Source organism: Symphalangus syndactylus, chromosome 1, assembly GCF_028878055.3.
Source record: "Symphalangus syndactylus isolate Jambi chromosome 1, NHGRI_mSymSyn1-v2.1_pri, whole genome shotgun sequence".
Lineage (NCBI taxonomy): Eukaryota > Metazoa > Chordata > Mammalia > Primates > Hylobatidae > Symphalangus > Symphalangus syndactylus.
Window position 1 is genome coordinate 16,568,299 of NC_072423.2, and position 23,946 is coordinate 16,592,244.

General features: G+C 38.4%; 1 protein-coding gene across 7 annotated transcripts in view; it reads left to right on the forward strand.

Moving 5' to 3' along the window:
- The first annotated feature begins 1,163 nt into the window (after positions 1–1,163).
- The window catches only part of RTTN (rotatin), a 205,391-nt gene continuing 182,608 nt past the window's right edge, over positions 1,164–23,946 (forward strand). For 2 of the 7 annotated variants that reach the window (XM_055296715.2, XM_063636633.1), the window contains exons 1-10: positions 1,164–1,572; positions 1,885–2,072; positions 2,937–3,114; positions 5,295–5,384; positions 7,461–7,551; positions 9,216–9,330; positions 10,306–10,456; positions 13,352–13,517; positions 16,085–16,266; positions 19,847–19,962. In XM_055296715.2, coding sequence (XP_055152690.1) covers positions 1,533–1,572; positions 1,885–2,072; positions 2,937–3,114; positions 5,295–5,384; positions 7,461–7,551; positions 9,216–9,330; positions 10,306–10,456; positions 13,352–13,517; positions 16,085–16,266; positions 19,847–19,962 — 1,317 coding nt within the window. In that variant the 5' untranslated portion in view covers positions 1,164–1,532. Of the gene's footprint in view, positions 1,573–1,884; positions 2,073–2,936; positions 3,175–5,294; positions 5,385–7,460; positions 7,552–9,215; positions 9,331–10,305; positions 10,457–13,351; positions 13,589–16,084; positions 16,267–19,846; positions 19,963–23,946 lie in introns of those variants that run through there. The other 5 variants (XR_010120163.1, XR_010120168.1, XM_063636667.1 and 2 more) reach the window with 4 other exon arrangements.

The window sequence follows — 23,946 nt, forward strand, 5'->3', positions numbered from 1 at the left end:
GTAGGCCTTTGCTGTGTGTCCACTGGTTGCACACAGAGAATTCAACACACGGGCTGGAAAATATTCGGGAAAAAAAACCCCACAATTGAAAATAACGATACAACAATTAAAAAATAATACGAATAAAAAGTACAGTGTAACAACTATTTACATAGCATTTACAGTGTATCAGGTATTGTAAGCAATCTAGAGATGATTTAAAGCATACAGGAGGATGTGTGTAGGTTATATGCAAATACTACACCATTTTATAAAAGAGACTTAAGCATGGGTGGATTTGGGTATCTGCGGGGGTCCTGGAACCAATTACCTAGGGATACCGAGGGCTCACTTTACCTGCCTTGACATCCCTTTCCCAGGGAAAGTGAAAGGATCACAGCGAGAAAATGCAAATCATTTTCCAAATTTAATTTTCTTGTTGTTCTTACCGCTGCTTAGAATTTAAAAAAAATGGGCCGGGCGCGGTGGCTCACGCTTGTAATCCCAGCACTTTGGGAGGCCGAAGCGGGCGGATCACGAGGTCAGGAGATCGAGACCACGGTGAAACCCCGTCTCTACTAAAAATACAAAAAATTAGCCGGGCGCGGTGGCGGGCGCCTGTAGTCCCAGCTACTCGGAGAGGCTGAGGCAGGAGAATGGCGTGAACCCGGGAGGCGGAGCTTGCAGTGAGCCGAGATTGCGCCACTGCACTCTAGCCTGGGCGACAGAGCGAGACTCCGTCTCAAAAAAAAAAAAAAAAAAAATGATTTGCTTAGCTCGATCACTGTGCACGGTGCAAAAAATCAACTTTGGTGGCATTCAGCAAATCATACCCCCACGTCCCGCCTTTATTTTCCCTTTTTGCAGCCCGGTTTCTCTCTTCTGCTCACTCATACCCGCCCACCCCGCTTTTGTAGCTTGCTTGTTCATATCTGAACTTGGGTATCCAAAGTCACTGCTTGACTTTGCAGGTACATTTCACAGTTAAAGAGGGTTCGTCATTTAGTAGTCGGGGATGGGGAGAACTGTCACAAAGCAAAAGTCTGCATTCTAAATCACGAAGTTCTGGAAGCTGAGAATAAGATTGGCAGGGCCAAGAACGAATCCGTTGCCGAGCCAGGAGGCGGGGCTCCTGCTGGGGCCTCTGCAGCCCGCGCTGGGTTCCCGAATTCCCGCGCTGTAAGCCGGAACCCCAGGCCAGCGGGCGCCTGGGCGGGCCCGGAGATCCGTGCAGGACGCACGGCCGAGCCAGAACTACAACTCCCGACGTGCGCGGCGGCCAACGCTGGTTCTACCCCTGCTTGTTGCTTTTTTTTTCCCCTCCGCTTCTTGCAACGGAGACTGCTGTCCAGGAAGTGCGCAGTAGTGATTCTAGAGAGGCTGGAAGCTCTCCTGGCGACGCTGGGGCCGCGAAGGGCTCACGTAATGCCTCCTGCTCCTAGTGAGCGTAGGCGTTGCGGAACCCACCGTCCCACAGGACGTGTTTCCGTGGTACATTAATTGTGGCTGGACGCAGTGGCGCGGCAGTTTAATTCTCCGGCGGCTGCAGATTGATGGACGAGATGGTCCTGGCGGGGCTCATCAGGAAACTCGGTAACTGTCAGGTTGCCCCTCGCCCAAGGCATCCCACCCCGCCCTGGGCACTTGCTGAGAATGGTCGTGTCACGTTTCCGCGGCCCGCCGCTCCGCGACCGCTCCCTCTTTCGCCCCCGCTTTGTCAGGGTAGTCCCCGGGGACCCATCTCGGACTTTGTGTAAACTTCGCGGTTCGCGTCCCGAAGGCACCAGCGGCCTGCTTCTGAAAAAACTGGTTTATTCCGTCTTCACGCCCCTCCTGCCCACAGCATAAGTAACGTAGTCTCTTTGCAGTCGGGAAATAAAATAGTTTTGTGCTGTTCGTTGACAGGTCATCAGCTGGCCGAGATCAGGGAGCGCGCTCTCAAGAGTATTCTCTGCAAGATAGAGCACAACTTAATCTGCTACGCTGATCTCATTCAGGAGAGGCAACTTTTTCTTCATTTGCTGGAATGGTTTAATTTCCCGTCCGTTCCGATGAAGGAAGAGGCTCTGAACCTGTTAAGCAGATTGGTTAAGGTAAGTTCATTTTGAAATAAAGAAAATAATCAGACGCGTGACTGTTTCTTAGTCATTTAATTGTAGCGTTTATTGAAAGTTAAATAATTGGGGTTAAAAGTTTTTTAAATTAACCAGAGATGTTTATTTTTAATTAATCTGGGTATATGGCTCATCTTTTATTTGTGATACTGAATCCCACATGGTCTCTGCTGTGCTCAGAAGTAACACAGAACTTCTTTTGAGTTTTGGTATGTTCTGATTTTTTGAGTTATCTTTGGAGGTTAATATTTGTATTCTGTTTTTATTTTCTGATATTTGCATCTTAAAAATTAGATATGTCATTATGAAAGGGAACACATTTAAAAATAATGTTACATAATCGTGATTTATAAATAACAATTTTAAGTTGCTTTTCCATATGCTTTTAGATTGGTATTCTTATGCCTACCTCAAGAGTAGTTAGTTGTCAGGGTCAGATATCAAAGTGTAAGTTTAACCTTTCAAAACTAAATCACTGTACAGTGGTAGAGGAATCTTAAACTACTTTGACATCCTGTTAACCGGTTGGGGCTGGGAGCAGAAGGTGAGTGTCAGTGGAAAAAAGTAACCCATTAAAAAAGTAAGAGTAGGGATTGATAATGTGCATTTCTAGTGTTCAGTGTGTTGGCTCATCTTTCCTAAATGTCATCAAGTGTTGGATGTATGTCTCTTTAGGTGTATGTGCTCCTCATGGAAGTGCCTTGGTTTGGGGCAGAGCCATGAAGGATTTGTTTTTCACAAAAGGAACATCTGATACACCAAAAATAATTTTATGTTTTGATTGCTGTAAGTTACAGAGATTTTGATACAGTTATTCTCAAGATCATCCTCTTCTTATTTTAGTATCCCCCAGCAGTCCAACATTTGGTTGACTTTGGTGCAGTAGAGTTCTTATCTAAGCTTCGGTCTAATGTGGAGCCAAATCTGCAGGCTGAAATTGATGGCATCCTGGATGGACTTTTTATTCTTCCTTCGGAAGTTCCTGCACTGTCTTCTGCCTCATACCAAACCAATCGAACTGGTAACTCTTTGGAATCAACTTGATGGAATCTGTTAAAATACAAATATATTAATTCTCATGGTAAATTTTAAGGAAAGGGAGATTAGATTTTTTAAAAAAGATTTCTCCCACCTCCCTCAAACTTATTTTTCTTGTGTTAACTTACATGATTTTGACCTTTTTCCCCTCCTCTACTGTTAGTCAAAGGATGGTACATTTGCATTAATTGCTTTTTGGGTCAGGCCTAAAGGATGCCAGTGACTTTGCTTTTATGAGACCAGTTTGACAGATTATTTCTTTGACAATAACAACGTATTTTTATTGAGCACATGAGTGCTCAGACATTGTTCTTAGTGCTTTATATTTGTATTTTTGACCTTGTTCGTCATATTGGAGTATAATGATATCTGTCCTAGCTCATGATTTTGTTGTGGGGACCAATCAAAACGACATAATGCAAGTATTTTTATATGCTGCAGTCCATAATGATATGCTTGTTAAAATCCAAGTCAAAGAGACATGGATTTAAGTCTCAGTTCTGCTGCTAGTTGTGTGACCTTGGCTAAGGTAATTAACCCTTCCAGGCTTCAGTTTTCTCATTCAAAAACTGGGATAATAAGAAAGAACACCGGGCTGGGCATGCTGGCTCACACCTCTAGTCCTAGCACTTTGGGAGGCTGAGGCAGGTGGTCAGGAGTTCAAGACCAGCCTGACCAACATGGTGAAGCCCCGTCACAACTAAAAATACAGTACAAAAATTAGCCGGACATGGTGGTGGGCTCCTGTAATCCCAGCTAGTAGGGAGGCTGAGGCAGGAGAATCACTTGAACCTGGGAGGCAGAGGTTGCAGTGAGCTGAGATCACTCCATTGCACTCTAGCCTGGGTGACAGAGCAAGAATACATCTCAAAAAAAAAAAAAAAAAAAGAACACCTTTCTCGTAGAATTGTCATGAGATTAAATGAGACAGTGTCTGTAAAGGGCTTAGCACAGGGCCCAGCGTATATGAAATGTAGCAGTGTTGGCTGCTGTGCTGCTGCCAGGGCCCAGCATGTATGAAATGTAGCAGTGTTGGCTGCTGTGCTGCTGCTGTTGTGTTGTTGTTAATACCTAGTATAGTGCCTTGCACATGCAATGCATTTGAATTGATTAGAAGAAAAACATCTTCATGCAATTTATGTGATTGAGTAGTAAAAGTAAAAAAAAGAAATAAGTTTTGATACTTAACCTGTGAGACCATATTTTCTTCTCTGCCAGTACTGTTACAGCTTCAGCTGTGGGTACTGCGGTTCACAACAACAATAGCAGCTGTCATTTATTGAGTTTCGTTGTGGGGCATTGAATAAATTGATTTAAAGACATCATCTTGTTAAATCTTAAAGCAGCCCTTTGAGTGAGATGTTGTTAGTCTTACTCTATAGCTGAGAATAAAAATATAAAGTAACTTGCCCCACGGTACCCAGTTTTCTAACCTGTAGCAGATGCAGGATTCTAACATTGCTTTATCTGGCTCCCAAACCTGTGATTTTTCACAATATATATTTTGCAGTTTCTAAGACATCACAAATAAAGTAGAGTCTTACATTGTGAATTTTTAATCTAATTCCTTGCGGGTGAGAGTAGAGGAATGGTTTAGGGCTAATTGTTAGTTTTCTTTATTAGTATTAGGAACTATTGCCATGAAAACTTAAAATTACAAACTATAGTTTTAGCCTTTTCCTCATTTTCATTGCAGCTGAACTGCTGAACATATAATCGCATGTTACAGGGAATTGTAATACAGGTATTGAAAGATAATGTTTGACTCCTTTGTTTTTGACAACTTTCTTTTTAAGGTATAAATGAAAATTGAAGTGATCAGGAGCTATATAATTGGAGTCAAGGGAGAGGGAGATGGATTCGGAAGTAGAGAGGGATAGTCCTTGAATACTTTGTTGCAGATTCTTCGTGTACATTCTAACAAATAGCTGTGTTTGGCTAACGTAGAAGAAAGAGGGGAAAAAGCTTCTGAACTGGAAGCGGGCTCAATGTGCACATTTTTTCCTCTTTAGGAAGATAGATCATTCAGAAAAAAAACTGGACTTTTTAAAATTTTTGAAATGATTCCAATACTTAAGAGAAAACATTACCATTTAAAGAAAGTAAGTTTCACTTTAAGCAAATAAGGAATCGAGAATACAGTAATGTTTATTTTCTTTTCAGAATTGTCAAAAAACCCTGAAATCTTAACAGGATATTTTCCCCAAGACAAAAGTAATTTCCAGCAGATGGAAGTGCCGCCACGACCAGTGGGTGTGTATATTTTGGGAAGTAAATCCTGTTGACTTGGGAAGTTGAAAATTAATGTACTTTCTTCATTGTTATGAAGATGTATTTTTACCAAACTTGAATATTTCAGCACCAAACTACCATTAAGTGTTTTAGTTGTTTCAAGTTAGTTTAGGATATCGATTGGAAATGATGAAATTTGGTGTTATTCTAACCATATTTGAGCAACTGTGTAGATGGATGGTATTAATGGCAGTAGTATGTCGTACTTAATGAACATGAGTTTTTTGAGGCAATTGTGCCCTGCGCTACACATGCCATCTCATTTGTTCTCCAGCTTACCGATGGCACCATCTATCCAGTTATTCCAGCCAGAGACTGAAGATCAATTCAGTTTCTTTTCCCATTTCCTCAACACCCAGTGAATTAAAAAATTCTGATTTAGAGCCCTGTTTCTGGAATCTGGAATCTCATCTCCATCTTTTTGTATCTGGCTGTGTTCAGCCTCAGCTCACATGCCACCTCATCAGAGACCTTCCTGATGATTCTAGCCAGCGATCACTTCCTATGTGTAGTTTTCTTCCTAACACATTATTTTTTATTATTTTTGTTTTAAGTTTGATAATAGCCGTGAACATTGCGTTATTTTCAGTGTCTGGAACAATGCCAAAAAATGTATTAGGCACTCATTATGTATTCTTTGAAGGAACGAATGCGTCCTCCTGGAGTGTCTTTGAGATTGCTATTATTAGTGACCACATTTTACTAAGAAAGACACTGAGATTAGAAAGGTTGAAAACTTTGTCCTTGGTGAGGCAGTTAGGAAGTAGTTAAGTAATCACATACTTACCATTTTCTTGCCTGCACAGTTAAGATGAAAAGGATATGTTCAAGAGTATATCTGCTGATGTCACATATTCAAATGAACTCCATTTGGAAGCCTCTGTTATTCAAAAAGCTTTCATGGAAACTCACAGGTGGAATAACAAGAAAGAACGGAAAACTTGTTAAGCCATTAGAATACTTTACCTTTTCATTCTGGAAAAGTTTTGTTAGGCTTGTAGCAAGCTTTGATTTTGAGGCCAGATGGCTGAGAGGCTTAATTCCATCAAGATGAGAGACATCTGAAGGGAGGGGAATCTCTAGGGTTGGTAAAGGATGGGTGTCTGAATGAAACCGATGAAATTCAGGGGGATTGAGATTGTTACACTTTTATGTGAGTTGCAGTTTGTCTTGATTGACAGTCTGGCTTATTTTGGACACGTTTTTAACTGTGTGGTGTAAGCCTGTCCTTCCCTCCACCCACCTCTCCTTATTTCCTTAGAAAGTAAACCCTGCTTTTATGTTAGCACTTTTGAAAGAAGTAACTGTGCTATGTTTGGGAATTTAATAATACTGCTATCCACATTTAGCGATTCCATGCTCTTTTCAAAGCATTTGGCAGAAAGACTGCCATTTGGAAGGACTTATGTAGATGCTATTTCTCAGTGTTGCCACCTTAACTTGCACTATATAAGATCTGTTAACAATAACTTGCATGGGGATAGTTTAAAACTGTGTTGCTTTCTCAGATTTCTTTTAATCTTGTTTGAACACCGATACTTGTTTTTCGACCTTACGGTCTTCAAGTCATCTTCACAGAGGTTTAAAACCCCTGACACCATATAGGATATTTGAACATGGCTAGATACAGTCTATCATTATGTTTTATCATTTTTAATTTCTAAAAGTTCAGATTTTCCCTAAATGTCAGTTCCTTTTATGTTGAATTTAAGTTTGATGTTCTGGTTATCCACAGGGTAAAATAGAAAATTTAATGGAAACTTCATACATCAGTCTGTGTTGGATTGTGTTTAATGCTCTTCTTCTAATACTTATTTTAATATCATATGAGTTCTGTTTAAATTATGAAAAGAGAACTCTCTTATTTATCCTGTGATAGAACAAATTTGCAGCTGACCTTGTTTGGTATATTTTAGGTTACTGTAAGATGTAGCCTTTATTTTGGGACTTGTTTTAAAGGGAAAACTTACTCTTAACATTGTGAATCTGTCATCTCTTTATTCTTTGATACCTTGAGATGTGCTATTTCATTGACAGTAAATCAGACTGTGAAGTGCTTGAAGTTTTCTACGTTTCCTTGGCTACCCCTGACCACCACAGACAGACATGTCCTCTCCTCTAATGAAAGGTACGGTACTTGATGTATTTTCAGGTATTTTTGTTCACTTATAGTCATTAAGTTTGATAGTTATTACAATATATTTTACCAGGAAAAGATACTAGTGGCAGTGAAAGGTAGTAGTGGTCATATTTAAATGATTTTTATTTTTCAAAAAGCTAGCCAGAAAAAAATTCCTATTTGTTTTTAATCAAACATCAAGTTTTCTTTTCTTTTTTTTTTTTTTGAGACAGTGTCTTGCTCTGTCACCCAGGCTGGAGTGCAATGGCACGATCTGGCCCAGTGCAACCTCCGCCTCCTGGGTTCAAGTGATTCTTGTGCCACAGCCTCCTGAGTAGCTGGAATTACAGGCATGCGCCACCACGCCGAGCTAATTTTTGTATTTTTAGTAGAGATGGGGTTTCCCCATGTTGGCCAAGCTGGTCTTGAACTCTTAATCTCAAGTGATCCGCCCCCTTGGCCTCTCAAAGTGCTGAGATTACAGGCGTGAGCCTCTGCATTTGGCCCATGTTTCTTTTTGTGGTTGCACTCTTGCGTAGTTCTTGGTGACAGGAATTTTCTCTTATTGGCCAGATTCTCTTATTGGCCATTGCTTATGCCCTTGATTAATAAAAATGGAAAATTAAACATAAATGTAGTCTTTTTGGCAGAATATATTTCAAAATGTGGGCTTCATTAGGAGACAAATTAAACCATGTGGATAAGGTTGGGTACCACTGATGCAATCTAATGTAACGACTGTTAATTGATTACTACCCACAAGAGTAAATAGCTGATATATAGAAATTTAGAGAGTATTTTAATGTCCAGATTCACTTTGTGCAGTTTCATAAATGCCACAATACACGAGTTGTCTGCTTTTTTGGGGTATAAATCTGGAAAATAAAGACCAATTTACTAGGGCTAGGTCCAGATTACAGGTGGATGCCATTAAATGATTTTTAATAATGACATGAATTCTCGTGGAAGAACATATTCAAGAGGCAGAGTGCACATGGGAAAGGGTTAGGAGGTTGTATGATCTCTCAGTTTTGAGTCAGTCCCAAAGGCAGAGATGGCGGTAATTTCTAATGCATGCCTCTGGATAGTGAAATGGTGGATAGTGTAATGGAACTGGGCTGAGAGAAGGGCTGTGATTTTTTTGGGATGGAGAGTGAACAACTGCCAATCCTAGGTGGGCAGAAGTTGATAGGTGTCCTCTGTATGGGATAAGAGGGGAGTCCTAATCTGATTCACCTTGAGTGGGGAAGATCAGTAAGGACTTTAATTCTTAGAATTTGCCTCTGTACTTTTGTTTCTGTCTCATTTCTTGATTTATTTGGCAGATTTCCTAAAATTGTGTGCTCTTTGACCTCATTGAACTAATTTTGCAGCCCTATGATAAACTCTGAGGGTACAGTGGTTAGTATGATGTCGTTCCTGCTCTTGAGAGGGTCTAGTGGGGAATGCAAAATCAACAGGCAGTTATAATATCCCAAATAATGGACAAACGGAAGAAGCACTGCCCTAGAGTTGTTTATTGGTTAGGGAAAAGATTTAGGAAGGCTTTTCTGGAGAAGTGATATCTCAGCTGAGACCTGAAAGGTTGTTAATGGAGTCATTGTGTCAGTAGGCTACTTAGAATCTGGAATAGATGAACTCTTCTTAAAAATGATTAACACTATGTTTTGTAGCTCTTTAAGAAGTAGTAACCACACTTTAATCTGGAATACCTGTGAGCTATTGAAGGACGTTATCATGCAAGATTTTCCTGCCGAGATTTTTCTTCAAAGGCCAAAAATTGTTCAGGTCAGTGCCCTCTATAATTGTTTTAGATTTTGAAGTAGAGAACTTTTTGCAATAAAGCGAATTTTGCAGAGTAGGAGTTCTTGGGAAGCAACTTTGTACTCATGTTTTTAAAAAGTGAAGTATTTGGCTATTTAAAGCACTTATTCGCTAACTTAGATGGATAGTTATAGTTCTTCCAATAGTAGTAGTTTCATTTGACACTTGCCGTCCAGTTTGGCCACCTTGAGTCACCATTTATGGATCGCCTAAATGGTAGAGTAGACTTTGGACATTGAGGTTTTGCAGGAGCCCTTGTTAAAAGTAAGAATAGCATTGCTTCTTGAGTATCTAGTTTATTTAACGCACAGTGCTACCTGCTGGGAAAATACAGTAGCAGTGAGTAACATAGATGGATTCTTTTCTTTTTTTCTAGTTTACTGCTTATATAGTAGAGAGAGAGGGATCCAGGATGGGGAATTGCAGCATCTTCACAGCAGCCAGTAATGGCTCAGCATTCTCGCTCCATACTCCCAGGGCTGAAATGGACTCCAGTGGGTGCCAGCTGTTAATATCTAGGATCAAAGCTGGCAAATGATCGCAGAGGAAAGCTGTTAATTCCCAAAATGTGGTCAAATGGTTTAGATGCTTGAGATGAAAAGGGCTTGCTGTGATTTTTAAAATGTTCTCTGTAATGTAATGTCTTGAGTGGGGAATAATTTCTGTCTTCTCTCAGAATGGTTACTCAACTAACAGATTTTAGAAATAGGAAACACTGACTATTCTATTTAAATGTTGTTGTCTTATTTTATTTTGACCCATCTCCTTGCTTTATGCCAAGTCATATTTGCCCATTTCTGTTTCTTATGTCTTACAAATATTTGGCAACTTATTTTCTCTTGATTATTCTCTTAGGCTTACTTACTTAAGCTCCACATTCTGCTTTGAAGTTGAGCACTTTGTTCCCTTAATCATTTTCACAGCTCTTCTTGATTTCAGAGCCTTTTATCTCTGTTGAAACTGGCCTTTGGAGGAGATGGAAAGCATCGCCTGGCATTACAGTCAGTGTCCTGCCTGCAGCAGCTGTGCACGTATTTAAGAAACAGACTTAACTTTCACCGAGATCCAGGTTTTTTCTCCAATAAACAGGGTATTTATTTTTATCTGTTCATTAGCCACTGGTGTTATTTGTAGATTCTTCTGGGAACTTCCCATTATAGTTACTGTTAGGGTTTATTGTATACGCATTTTCACAACATAAACTCCCTACTCCTAAATGTATTCAAATGATTATCTTTACAGGTTGTGTGAATGACAGAAACTGCCATGATCTCTTGAGCCTTTTTTTTTTTTTTTTTTCTGGATAAGAGATATTTACAAGGTGTTTTCCTTTTTTCTCCCAGACTTGTAGAGATTCTATATAGTGTTGTTGGGACGTAGTGACTAGGATATTGGGTATGGCTATTCATGTAGGACTTGGGACAATTTAGCAAGTTACATATAGTGTTAATAAATTGTTTTGTTTGAAAAATATTGATTTGAATTTTATGAAAAGTATTTTTATGCAACTTGCGATGTAGTCGAGTGTTACAGCAATGCCAGACTTTTCAGAGAAAAAGCGCCACCTAATGGCCAAATAGAGTACCAGACTGGCTTCGACAAAACAGTACAATTTAGGATTTTTGTGTGCTTAATGCAATCTGCATCGAAAGTCAAATATTATAGTCATTTGTCATCATGTTTCATAGTTAATCCCTATTTCATTGGGAGTTTCACTGATCCTGTGCTACTTGAACATTTATGCTTTACCTTGGTTTTGTTCTAGATCTTAGATTGTACAAATGACTGATAATAGAGAACGTCTGGGTACCCCATACTTCAACAGAAAAAGAGTTACAATGTTGATTTAAAAAGTTGATATCTCTGAAGAATTGTTAATGTGTTTAATAAGTATGTATTTATTACCTGTTTTATGCCCCTGATATTCTAGCCTGTAGGGAAGTATAACACTGAACAAACGAATAAGATCCAAGTCGTTACGAGCTTCTATTTTAAAAGGCTGGGGACAGGTGATAAACCATCAGGTTTGTTTGAGATAAGGAGAAGTACTTGAAGGAAATAAAAAGGGTGATGTGACAGAACGTGGTTGGGTAACCATAGCTTCATTTAGGATAGTCAGGGAAAGTCCCTCAGAGGAGGTGACCTGAAGGGTGACAAGGAACCATCACTCGAAGAGCTGCAAGACGAGTGTTCCAGGGAAGGCCAGGCCTCAAGGCTAGCACTGAGGGTGATGTCCTTGAGCGACTGAAATAAAGCCCATGAGAGTGGAGTGCAGTGAGCTGGGCAGGAGAGGAGAATGAGGTGACATCAGAGAGGTAGTTAGGGGCCAGAGTATATTGGGGCTTGCAGATCTTTTTAAAGATTTTATATTTTCTTTGAAGTGTAGTGAGAAGCTCTTGGAGAGTTTATTTTTTTTCCCCCTCTCTCTGAGTGTAAATGCTTTTATTACCTAGTTCTTTTTTTAAATTGGGGTAAAATATATATAATATAAAATATGCCGTTATAAACATTTTTAAGTATACCATATGATGACATTAATAACATTCGCATTGTTGTGCAGCCATCACCACTATCTGTTTCTAAACCTCTTCATTATCTTAAACAGAAACTCTAATCATTAAGCAGTGATTCCTCATTTTTCCTTTCCCCAAAGCTCCTGGTAACCTCTAATTTACTTACTGTCTCTGATTTTGTCTATTCTAGGTACCTCGTCTAAGAGGAATCATACAGTATTTGTCCTTTTGTATCTGGTTTATTTATAATGTTTTCAAGCTTCATCTACATTGTAGTGTGTATCAGAACTTCATTCCTTTTTATGGCTGAATAATATTCCATTGCATGTATATCCCACATTTTATTCATCTATGCATTTGTTGATGGACATGTGGGTTGTACCCACATTTGGCTGTTGTGAATAATGCTTCAGTGAACATTTGCCTGCAAGTATCTGTTCAGTGCCTGGTTTCAATTCTTTTGGTAATACCTAGGAGTGAAATTGCTGCATCATATGGAAATTCTATCTTTAGCTTTTTGAAGAATTGCCAAACTATTTTCCACAGCAGCTGTACCATTTATATTCCCATCAGCAATATATAAAGCTTCCAGTTTTTCCACATCATCACTAACTTGTTCATTTTTTTTCTTTTTTAAAAATAATCATAGTCATCCTAGTAGATGTGAAGTGGTATCTCATGGTTTTGATTTGCATTTCTCTAAAGAACTAATGATTAATGACCAATGAATCTCTAATGACTTTTTATGTGCTTATTGTTCGTTCATATATCTTCTTTGGAGAAATGTTTATTAAAGTTCTTTGCCCATTTTAAAAATTGGGCTGTTTTCTTTATTGCTGGGTTTTAGGTTACTTATATATTCTGAAAATTAAACCCTTATCAGATGTATGGTTTGCCAATATTTCCTCCCACTCTATAAGTTATCTTAACACTTTCTTGTAATGTTCCTTGGTGTACCAAAGTTTTAAATTTTGATGAAGTCCAGCTTATCTGTGTGTTCCTTGGTTGTTTGTGCGTTTGATGTTGTATTAACCAATCCATTGCCACATTTAAGGTCATGAAGATTTACACCTCTTTTTTTCTGCTAAGAGCTTTATGGCTTTAGCTTTTATATTTCGGTTGTTGATCTGTTTTGAGTTAATTTTTATATATAGTATGAGGTAGCCATTCTTGGAGAGTTTTAAGCAGACGAGTGCATGATCTAGTGTTTTTCTGCTTTGGTAGTCTCTAATGTTGTAACTGAATACCATTGACTACAAGGTCCCATGTAATCAAGTCAGTTAGATAGAAACCTAAATGTGCTAAGTGAATACTTATAGAAAAGTTTGATCTTTGCTTTTGTTTTTACCCCTGTAGAAGGATTCCTACTATCTTAATTTGTTAATGTTTTTGGAAGAACGATACATAAATACTACATAGTCAGAAGTCTGTTTCTACTAAGGGATAATTTTATTCTTTCTTTTTTTCCCCAGACACAGTTTCCCAAAATTCTTCTTTGTCTTATTGTCATGAAGCAAGAGGTACTCATCATTCCCAGAATCCTTCCCCAGGAAGCAGCAGCCCTCGGCCTTCTGTGGTTGGGCGCACAGGCCAGCGACCCAGAGGAGATGGCCAGGACTGGGATGCAGCGTCCTCTAGGTGCCTGCTAGTAGTGTCTCTGGGGAAATTAGGAACGCTGGTTAACTTGTGTGTGTGACTTTCAGAGGGAGGTAATTATTTATCTGTCCTTTTTTTTTTTTTTTTTGAAACATTAACACAGGTATAGGCCTTGTGTTAAACCCTGGCTTCATACTTTTTTTGACCATGATCCACAGTAAGGACAGATAAATATTACATCGCAACTCAGCGCTCAGTACGTGAACATATACTCTGTTTATGTATATATGTGTGTATGTGTATGTGTCCCTCAAAACAAAATGTTCACAAAATAGTATTCTGATACTATATTCGACACACTGAACTATATTTTCAGTTCCGATTTCATTAAAAAAGAAATGATTCTGACCCACTAAATTGTTTTTACCAGCCACAAATGGAATATGATCTAGTTTAAAAGCATAGCTTTAAATGATAGATACATTGTTGATGGTATTTTACACATATTTTTGTAAGTCTTATAACAAATAGATAAGTGTTTACTGTTAAAAGGAATGGTTGGAGAATTTTATAAAATAAGGACTCCTTCAGGGTGAACAATTTATGGTATTTGTTTGTGTAAATACAGATTTTTTTTTTTTTTTTGTGACAAGATCTCATTCTCTTGCCTAGGCTAGAGTGCAGTGGCACGATTATAGCCTTGACTTCTGAGCTCAAGTGATCCTCTCGCCTCAGCCTTCCAAGTGGCTGGGACCACAGGTGTGCACTACCACACTTGGCTGAACCTTTTATTTTTTGTAGAGATGGGGTCTCACTATGTTTCCCAGGCTGGTCTTGAACTCCTGGGCTCAAGTGATCTTCCCATCTTGGCCTCGTAAAGTGCTGAGATTGCAGACATGAGTCACCATGCTTGGCCCCCAGTGCTTGGCACCCAGATTTTCATACACCAACTCTGCTTAAAAGGATTGGCATGGTATTTGTATGTTACTTTCTCCTTGGGCTGCAAACGTGTTAGAAACATATTAGCCTCTTCTTTAGTGTCATTCTAAAAAATGTTCAGTAAGTTGAGCATTAGTCTGTTGGCTTGGTTATTTTCTTGCAATACTGCTACTACTGTTAACAAACTAATACCAATTCATACCTGCTGTGTGCATGGTGTTATGCCCTGTGCTTTGCATACTTTGTCTCCTTTAGTTGTCCTAGAATAGGATTGATATTATATATAGGGTTAGTATTATTATTATCATCCTCATTGAGGTTTAGAGAGGTTAAGAGCATGACAGTCGGTAAAGAGCAGAGCTAGGGTTAAAATGATAGGAATGATAGGAGAGTCTATGCTCTTAGTCCTTATATTACAGTTGGTTGTTCAGCCATGTTTTTCTCTTTCTCCTTCTGAAGCCTTTCTGCCTCATTCTCTTGTGTGCTTCATGCTTGTAAGTTTTCACTCCTGAGTGAACAGCTTCTCAAGTGGCCTTGCAGAGTTACAGAGAAGCCTGAGTTGTTTCCATATTTTGGGGTGCTTGATATCTTGAAATTGAAGAAACGACAACATTGGTATATAATTTGGGCATATTTAAATGTTCCATAGCATTAATATATCTCTTGTGATTCAGCTTCAATTGTGGATACATCAAAAGACAAAATTTTGAGACTCTTTGTAAGTGTGAGGCTTAGCCTTTCTATACTTTTTAAATTCTTACTACAGCACTTTACATCCGAGGTAAGAACTTTTTAATGAAGAAAGCCAAGGACGATGGGATGTTCCGTTTTTTGGGTGCATTTTTGAAGTCACTACATGATGTCGAATGTACTAAATGAAGTAATACATTTCCCATGATGTTTTTCTGGAAACATCCTTCACTTACTAACACTGGCTTACTTAGAACAGTGGTGAAACTCAGAAAATCTAGGAAACTGTATGAACTATTGGTTTTGTCTTTACACGTTGATTACAGAAGAGCTTTCCTATAAATCTGCTTGTTTTCTTTTAGAAATGAATGGGTTATCAGTGCTAATATTGATGGCTACTATAGGAATGTTGACATGTTTTGAGATATCAGCCTGAAAAGCAAAATATAGATGCATTTTTGGCTTCATTTGCAATTAAGAGTCTTTTTTTTTTTTTTTTTTTTTTTGAGATGGAATCTTGCTCTGTCACCCAGGCTGGAGTGCAGTGGTGCTGTCTCAGCTCACTGCAACGTCTACCTCCTGAGCTCAGAAGATTCTCCTGCCTCAGCCTCCCCAGTAGCTGGGATTACAGGCACGTGCCACCATGCCCAGCTAATTTTTTTTTTTGTATTTTTAGTAGAGATGGGGTTTCACCATGTTGGCCAGGCTGGTCTTGAACTCCTGACCTCAGGTGATCTGCCCGCCTCGGCCTCCCAAAGTGCTGGGATTACAGGCATGAGCCACCACTCCCGGCCTTGAGTCGTCTTTATGGAATTTAATTTCGTAAATTTGTCAAAGTTTCTATAAATCTGACCAGAGTTGAATGAAGCAATAGAGTTGTGACTTGTATGAGGCTTCTAATATGCCAGGCAGCAGATATGCAGTAAATCTGTTTGGGGATTGTTTCTATATGCAAGGTTTATCATTTGTTTATTCTGCAGTGGAAGTAGTAGTCATGCTCATGTAAACTCTAGGATATCCGTTCATTCACCTTTGGATATGGGACACATAGATCTGCCAGAGCTGGAAACTGAAGACACATTGGAACTACAATTCCAGCAGCTCAGTCTTCCCCAGTTTTGTGTCTCCATTCTGGAATCAGGTGTTCCTCTCTTAAGAACAGGTTAGTTGTTTTTGAAATCGTAATTCTGATATAATTTGTGTTTGTTTTGTATTTCGTTAGGATTTTCCTTTTTTTCTCTTCTATGTTAGGGCCTTTGGAATCTGTATTTACTTATCTTTTGGGATATAAATTTCTAAAAACCTAATAAGGTCTTTATTATTTTTAAATTAAATGTGGAGGCCGTGGAGGGCCATTCAGCTTGCCCTTCTATTTTATGAGTTTTTATTGGCACAGGCTTTCATGCTTATTTTTTGTTAGAATTTTTATTTATCTATTTTTTGCATTTATTCTTGCTGTCATCAATTTTTTTCTTTTGTTTTTTGGATTGTATGGTTATTTTAAATTTGAGCAGTGACAACATAGAGCAACTGGAATAAGGTGTAAAAGGTGGACTGGCATGAATAGACCAGAATAAAAAAATCTTTGGCTTTTGCTCTTTGGAAACTTTTTGATTAGCTGCCAGTTGTTCACTCTTCCCATTCATTTCTTACTACTTAAGCCACTTAACATGTTAAAAACAAAACCCCAAAACTGGATTCTTACCTTTGTAGTAATTTTTCTTAAAAAACCCACAAATATTTTGAGATTACATTTTTGTTCAGATGTGCTAGTGTTGTACCCAAGCGAGTTAAGAAAACGCCACACTTTGAGACGAATTAAGAGTCCTTTATTAAGCCGGCGGCCAGAGAGACAGCTAATGCTCAAAATTCTCTCGGCTCCGAGGAAGGGGCTCCATTAACTTTTATACTTAGGTTTAGAAAGGGGAGGGGAAGTCAAATGTAATAATTCTACAGAAGTGAAAACATGCAAGAATCAAAAGAATCAAAATGGTTACAGAGGGATAAACAACTTAAAAGACAAATGGTTACAAGAAGAGCAAGGGTACCAGGTGCAAGGTTCTAAATCTCTCATTATCATTAGATATAGGGTCTATGCCGGTCAGGAACTCAGGTGTTATGTTGTTATCTCCTGGAGAAAATTCTTGGGAACTTCATACATTGTTGGTGTTAGTACCTTATCAGTTAATTGGGCTCTTTTGAAATGCTGAGGATCTGTTTACCCCCAGGGCAACTCTTTTTTTTTTTTTTTTTTTGAGACAGAGTCTCGCTCTGTCGCCCAGGCTGGAGTGCAGTGGCGCGATCTCGGCTCACTGCAAGCTCCGCCTCCCGGGTTCACGCCATTCTCCTGCCTCAGCCTCTCGAGTAGCTGGGACTACAGGCGCCCGCCAACACGCCCGGCTAATTTTTTGTATTTTTAGTAGAGACGGGGTTTCACCGTGTTAGCCAGGATGGTCTCGATCTCCTGACCTTGTGATCCACCCGCCTCGGCCTCCCAAAGTTCTGGGATTACAGGCTTGAGCCACCCCGCCCGGCCTTTTTTTTTTTTTTTTTTTGAGACGGAGTCTCGCTCTGTCACCCAGGCTGGAGTGCAGTGGCGCGATCTCGGCTCACCGCAAGCTCTGCCTCCCGGGTTCACGCCATTCTCCTGCCTCAGCTTCTCCGAGTAGCCGGGACTACAGGCGCCCGCCACCACGCCCGGCTAATTTTTTTGTATTTTTAGCAGAGACAGGGTTTCACCGTGGTCTCGATCTCCTGACCTCGCGATCTGCTCGCCTCGGCCTCCCAAAGTGCTAGGATTACAAGCGTGAGCCACCGGGCCCGGCCCCCCAGGGCAACTCTTTACGAAAGGGGGTTGGGTGAGGAGCCCTTAGTGTCTTGTAAATTAAGGAGTCAATTGGAGTTTGTCCGGCTTTCTTAGCTAGAGAGAGTCTTATTTACATGGGAAGCAAGGCTAGGTGATTAAAGAGACAAGCAGGACAAAATGCAAAGTAACGAGTTAAAGTAAAAACAAGGTTAGGCATTTCACTAGGAAAATTTGAAGAGGTTTACTGAAATATACACTGGTATTTAATTGTAATTGTACTGAACAACGGTAACAGCAATAACAATATGACAGATGTCTACTGAGTTTGGTAATGAAACAACAGTTAGCATGTGTCCCTACTGGGTTCTGCCTTCATACTTGGTTTTGTGTGCATTATTTCATGTATTCTTCATATCAACCCATTTTATCCTTCCAATACTGGTAGTTACTAATTTTATCTCCATTTTTACAAATGGTGAAGCTGAGTTTTAGAGTGGTTTAGAAACTAGCCTGAAGTCAAACAGCTAAAAGCAGGGACTTGAACCACGATTCTTTTGAATCTAAAGTCCATGCTTTTAAATACTTTAGCATTTTGCAAGGTATAAAGAAAGTTTTAGAAAGAAAGCAGTCATGATTTCTATTCTCAAAATCTATACATTTTCAACATTTGATAAACTCATCAGGGTATAAATAACATAAGCAAGTTTTGCCCTTTTTACTTTATACTGGCAAAGTAAAAATATATATTCCAAGTTAATGGTTCTTTAAGTCCCACGTCTATTTTTTGCCACTTGGAGGTGATGGAGGAGAAAGAAGCAGGAAGGTATATATTTGGAAAACACTTAAAATGTTTTTATCCTGAGGAAAACTGTGTACTCATACTTTTTACTCAGTAAGTGCTTCTACTAGCTGGAACTGTATATTAATTCATATACTAATAATGGGAAATGAAGAAAGATCTGAACTTTGACATCATAAAGTACATATGTTTATCTGTCTGGTAAGCTGAGAAGAACAGTTTTAGACTTTAATGATTTTGCATTTAACCTTTCCTTAATTTGCTTTAAAAAGTCAGATTGATAATTATAAAACTATATCTTGCTACATAAAAACTTCTAAATGTTCTCCTGGCCTTTCGTGGTAAATTATGGCATGATTTGTAACTGTGCAATATCATGAGAGATTTCTAAGAGAATTTGCTCCAGCTGTTCTATGAAAAAATTAATCTAGATCCTTCCAATCTGGTAGTTTGTTTTACTTTGATTCATTAGAACTTAACCTTTGGGATGCGGGGTGGGAAAGTCTCCTGTGAATGTTCGTTTCACACAGGATAATGGAAGTGGAGTCTTTGTTATTCTGTCTCTGTGGAGAAAGGAGGTTGCTCTGGTGGGTGTGACTTTGGGAAGTTTTTTTGAGTATAAGGTGAGTACAAATAGAGTTTCTTTAGCAAATGTCAGCATGTTCATTTATTCCTTTAGTTGCTCCAGTCCAAGCTTAGCTTCCCAGGCAACTCCTGTGTGGGGAAAATACTAATTTATGAGAAGGCTCAAGCCTTCTAGTACTAAATAGAAATTACTGGAATACGTTTTCTAAACCTTTCTGGTGCTTTGTCACATATTACGTGTAAAATGGATGGTCCCTAAATTGGAAAAATTATTTTAATCTATCTCACAGTACTTGTTAGATTATTGCTACTTTCAATATCTTTTCCAATTATAAATGTATTTGATTTGTTATATAGTAAAGTAGTATTGTGACTGGAACAGAAGCCTTCAGTGTGATTGTAAATTGTGATTTCTCTACAGTTCTAAGAACATTAGAAAAGAGAAAATGTTGGAGCATGACTAACTAGAAAATTGAGCAATATGATATTCAGCTGATTATTTTAAAGTTAAGTAACTTTTTCTCCTTTACTTTTTTCTGTTTCTATTCCTAGGTAGCAGACAAATTATAATAAGAGTTCTGGAATTGCTTGCAGAGGATATGACACTTATTGGTGAAGCAGTTTCAACAGATATCTGGGATGACAGCAGCCTTTTTGGTATAGATATGGTGAGAATCAATGTTTTCTTTGGGATATAGAGAATAGTATTTTTTAAGATTTTGGTTCTTTTAAGCTGGTTTCATTGTTTCGTTCATGTTCAAAATCTTTTTTCTTTTTGACTCAATATGTCCCAGGCTTATTTTATAAATAGCCTGGAACAGGCCTATTTTTCCAAAGGTTCTGGTTACTTCTAATAGGGGAAGGTATATTAAGACCAAAACCAGGCCATTAGAGGTGGTTATAGCTACTGTGATATCATTCTTTCCTTTCAGGAACAGTTAGGAAATACGTATTTTTAAAGATTGTGAATTTATATTGCTATTTTTCTTATTTTAAATTTGTATTTCTTATCCTTGCGCTTGCTTGTAGAAAGTCTTCGTTCCTAGCAGTATCAGCATAATTGCTTATTAGCTTTGACCTTAAACATACATAAGATAGTTTCAGAACAGCAATATTAACATTACTATGAACAACTCTAATGAAAAGTTCAAGATTTCCTGGCAGTTCTTTTTGACATAGACTAATCTCATTAAGGATATACAGTCAAAATACTGTGCCTTAAAGCTACCATTACCAATTCAGCATGCAGTTAGATTTGTTTTTGTTTGTTTTCATATTGGCAATTGTTTTTTCTTCATAAAAATGTAGCTCAGAGATACTTCCCTCCCATCCAGTTACCTTTAAGATGTTTTCCTTATTGGTAGTCATTTTTATTTTCTGGCTATTTTTTCTATTTTTATTTTATTTTTGCAAATGTAAGCAACTAAGTATGTAGATTCTTATCCTCTCCCCATCCTGCATAAAAGGTGGTATATTATATACACTGTTTTGCACCCTGTTTTTATAACTTAAAAATACGTCTTACATGCACAGAATAGTAGGTATGGGAATTATTCCCTATCTATACATGAGATTTTCTCATTCTTTTTTATAGGTAGCAAATGCTTCGTTGTGTATTTGTTAACCCAGTCTCTTGATGGATATTATTGTTAATATAAATTATGTACAATGAATAATGTGCTTATGCTATTTCATAAATGTGCAGGTATGTCTCTAGGGTAGATTTATTTAAATGGGCATGCTCTTTTTCTAAAAAACTTTCATTTAGCTTTAGTGGTACGTGTGCAGGTTTGTTATATAGGTAAACTGTGTGTCATGGGGGGTTTGGTGTACAGATTATTTTGTCATCCAGGTAATAATCATAGTACCCAATAGGTAATTTTTGTGATCCTCCTCCCACTGTCCACCCTCGAGTAATCCCTGGTGTCTGTTGTTCCCCTCTTTGTGTCCATGTGTTCTCATTGTTTAGCTCCCACTTATAAGTGAGAATATGTAGTATTTGGTTTTCTGTTTCTGAATTAGTTTGCATAGGATAATGGCCTCCAACTCCATCCATGTTGCTGCAGAGGATGTGATCTCATGCATTTTTATGGCTGCATAGTATTCATTGGTGTATATGTACCACATTTTCCTTAATCAGTCTGCCATTGATAGGCATTTAGGTTGATTCCATGTCTTTGCTATTGTGAATAGTGCTGCAGTGAACATACACATGCATGTGTCTTTATGGTAGAATGGCCTCAAGTGATCTGCCTGCCTTGGTCTCTGAATGGGCTAGAATTACAGGTGTGAGCCACCGCACCCGGCAGAGCCATGTTGTTTATGTAGCAGTACAGCAGTTCCTCACTTGGCATCATAGATAGGTTTTCAGAAACTGTGACTAAGCAAACTGACTTATAACAAACCCAGTTATTTTTTCTCATCAGCATTTAGTGAAGTGGCATGGAACTTGTAATGCTGTTCCATTAAAGTCAGTTTCCAAGAACCTGTTGATGGTGTTAAGTGAAGGCTTACTGTAGTTTATTCATTTTATTTCTGAGTAGTGTTACATTGTGTGGACATACCACAATTTGTTTATCCATTCACCTGTTGGTGGACATTTGGGTTGTTTCTAGTTATTACAAATAATGTTCCTATGGACATTCCAGTTGTTCCACATCTTCAACATCTATTATGTTCAGTTTTTTTTTTCGGGGGGGGAGAGGGCATTCTGATAGATGTGCAATGATATTGGGTTTTAATTTGCATTTCCCTAGTGACTGATGATTATGAGCCTCTTTTGTAATTTTTAGAGAGCAAGTCTAGGTCTTTTTTAAAAAACACTTAAGTATTTTATTATTTTCAATGCCATTGTGAATGAAAATTTTAAAAGTTTTTGGATTGTTCATTATTAGTATATAGAAATACAATTGATTTTTGTGTATTGATCGTCTATTTGGTGGCCTTGCTGAACGTCCTAATTCTGGTAGTTTTTTTTTTTTCGTTTGTTTTGTTTTCTGGTAGATCCCTTAGGATTTTCTACCTATAAAATCATGTTATCTGTGAATAAAAACAGTTTTAAGATCATCTTATCTGTGAATAAAGACAGTTTTATTTCTTTCTATTCACTCTGGATACCTTTAATTTTTTTAAGTTGCCTAATTGCCCTGGCTAGAAGCTTTAGTATAATGTTGGATGGATATGGTAAGAGCCTTCTTTATGATGTTAGAGGGGAAGCACTCAATCTTTCACCTTTAAATATAATATTAGCTCTAGTACATTTGTATTTTGTAGATGCCTTTATAAAATTGAAGCTCCCTGTATTCTTAGTTTGTTGAAAGTTTTGATCATGAATGATTATTGTATTTTGCCCAATCTTTTGTCTCTATTGAGATGATCATTTAGCTTTTTGGAGAGCAGAAATACTTAATTTTGATGAGGTTCAGTTTCTTAGTTTTTCTTTTATGAATCATGCTTTTGATATTTTATCTAAGAAATCTTTGCCTAACCTGGAATACAAAGAATGTTTCCTATGCTTTCTTTTAGAATTATTACATAAGTTTTAGGTTTTATATCTTTGATTAATTTTGAGTTGATTTTTATATATAGTACAAGGTAAGGAATGAACTTTTTTTTTTATGGGAATACAATTATTTTCTCAGCACTATTTGTTCAAATGACTATCCTTTCTTTCCTGAATTCCTTACCAACTAACTATGTATGGGTTTACTTCTGGACTCTATTTGATCAGTTTTCTCTTATGATGCCCATACCCAACTGACTTAATTATTGTAGCTTATAGTGAAAGCTTATAGTGTAGCTATAGTGAAACTTATTGTAAGTCTTGAAATAAGGTAGTATAAGTCTTTCAACTTTGTTCTTGTTTTTCTTTTTTTTTTTGAGACGGAGTCCCCACTCTGTCGCCCAGGCTGGAGTGCAGTGGCGCCATCTCAGATCACTGTAAGCTCCGCCTCCTGGGTTCACGCCATTCTCCTGCCTCAGCCTCCCAAGTAGCTGGGATGACAGGCACCCGCCACCATACACACACACACATACACACACACACACACACACACACACCACACACAAAGCCTGCTGTGGTTTTGAATGGAATTGAGTTGAATTTATAGATCAGTTCAGGAAAAATTGACATCTTAATAGTATTGAGTCTTCTGATCCATGTTTACCATATATATGTCTTCACTTGTTTAGCTCTTTATTTATTTTTATTTTTATTTTTTTGACATGGAGTCTCATTCTGTCACCCACACTGGAGTGCAGTGGCATGATCTCGGCTCACTGCAATGTCTGCCTCCTGGGTTCAAGTGACTCTCACTACAGCTTCAGCCTCCCAAGTAGCTGAGATTACAGGTGGGCCACCATGCCCAGCTATTTTTTTTGTATTTTTAGTAGAGTCCGTGTTTCACCATGTTGGCCAGGCTGGTCTCGAACTCCTGACCTCAAGTGATCCACCTGCCTCGGCCTCCCAGAGTGCTGGGACTACAGGCGTGAGCCACTGTGCCCAGCCTTATTTAGCTCTTTAATTTGTCTCTGCTGTGTTTTGAAGTTGTCAGTGTATAGGTCTACATTTGAGTATTTCAGTTTTGGGTCTTGTCCACTGGCTGATTTTTCTCTTTATGGATCTTAATATTTGATATGTGTAGTAATTTCTG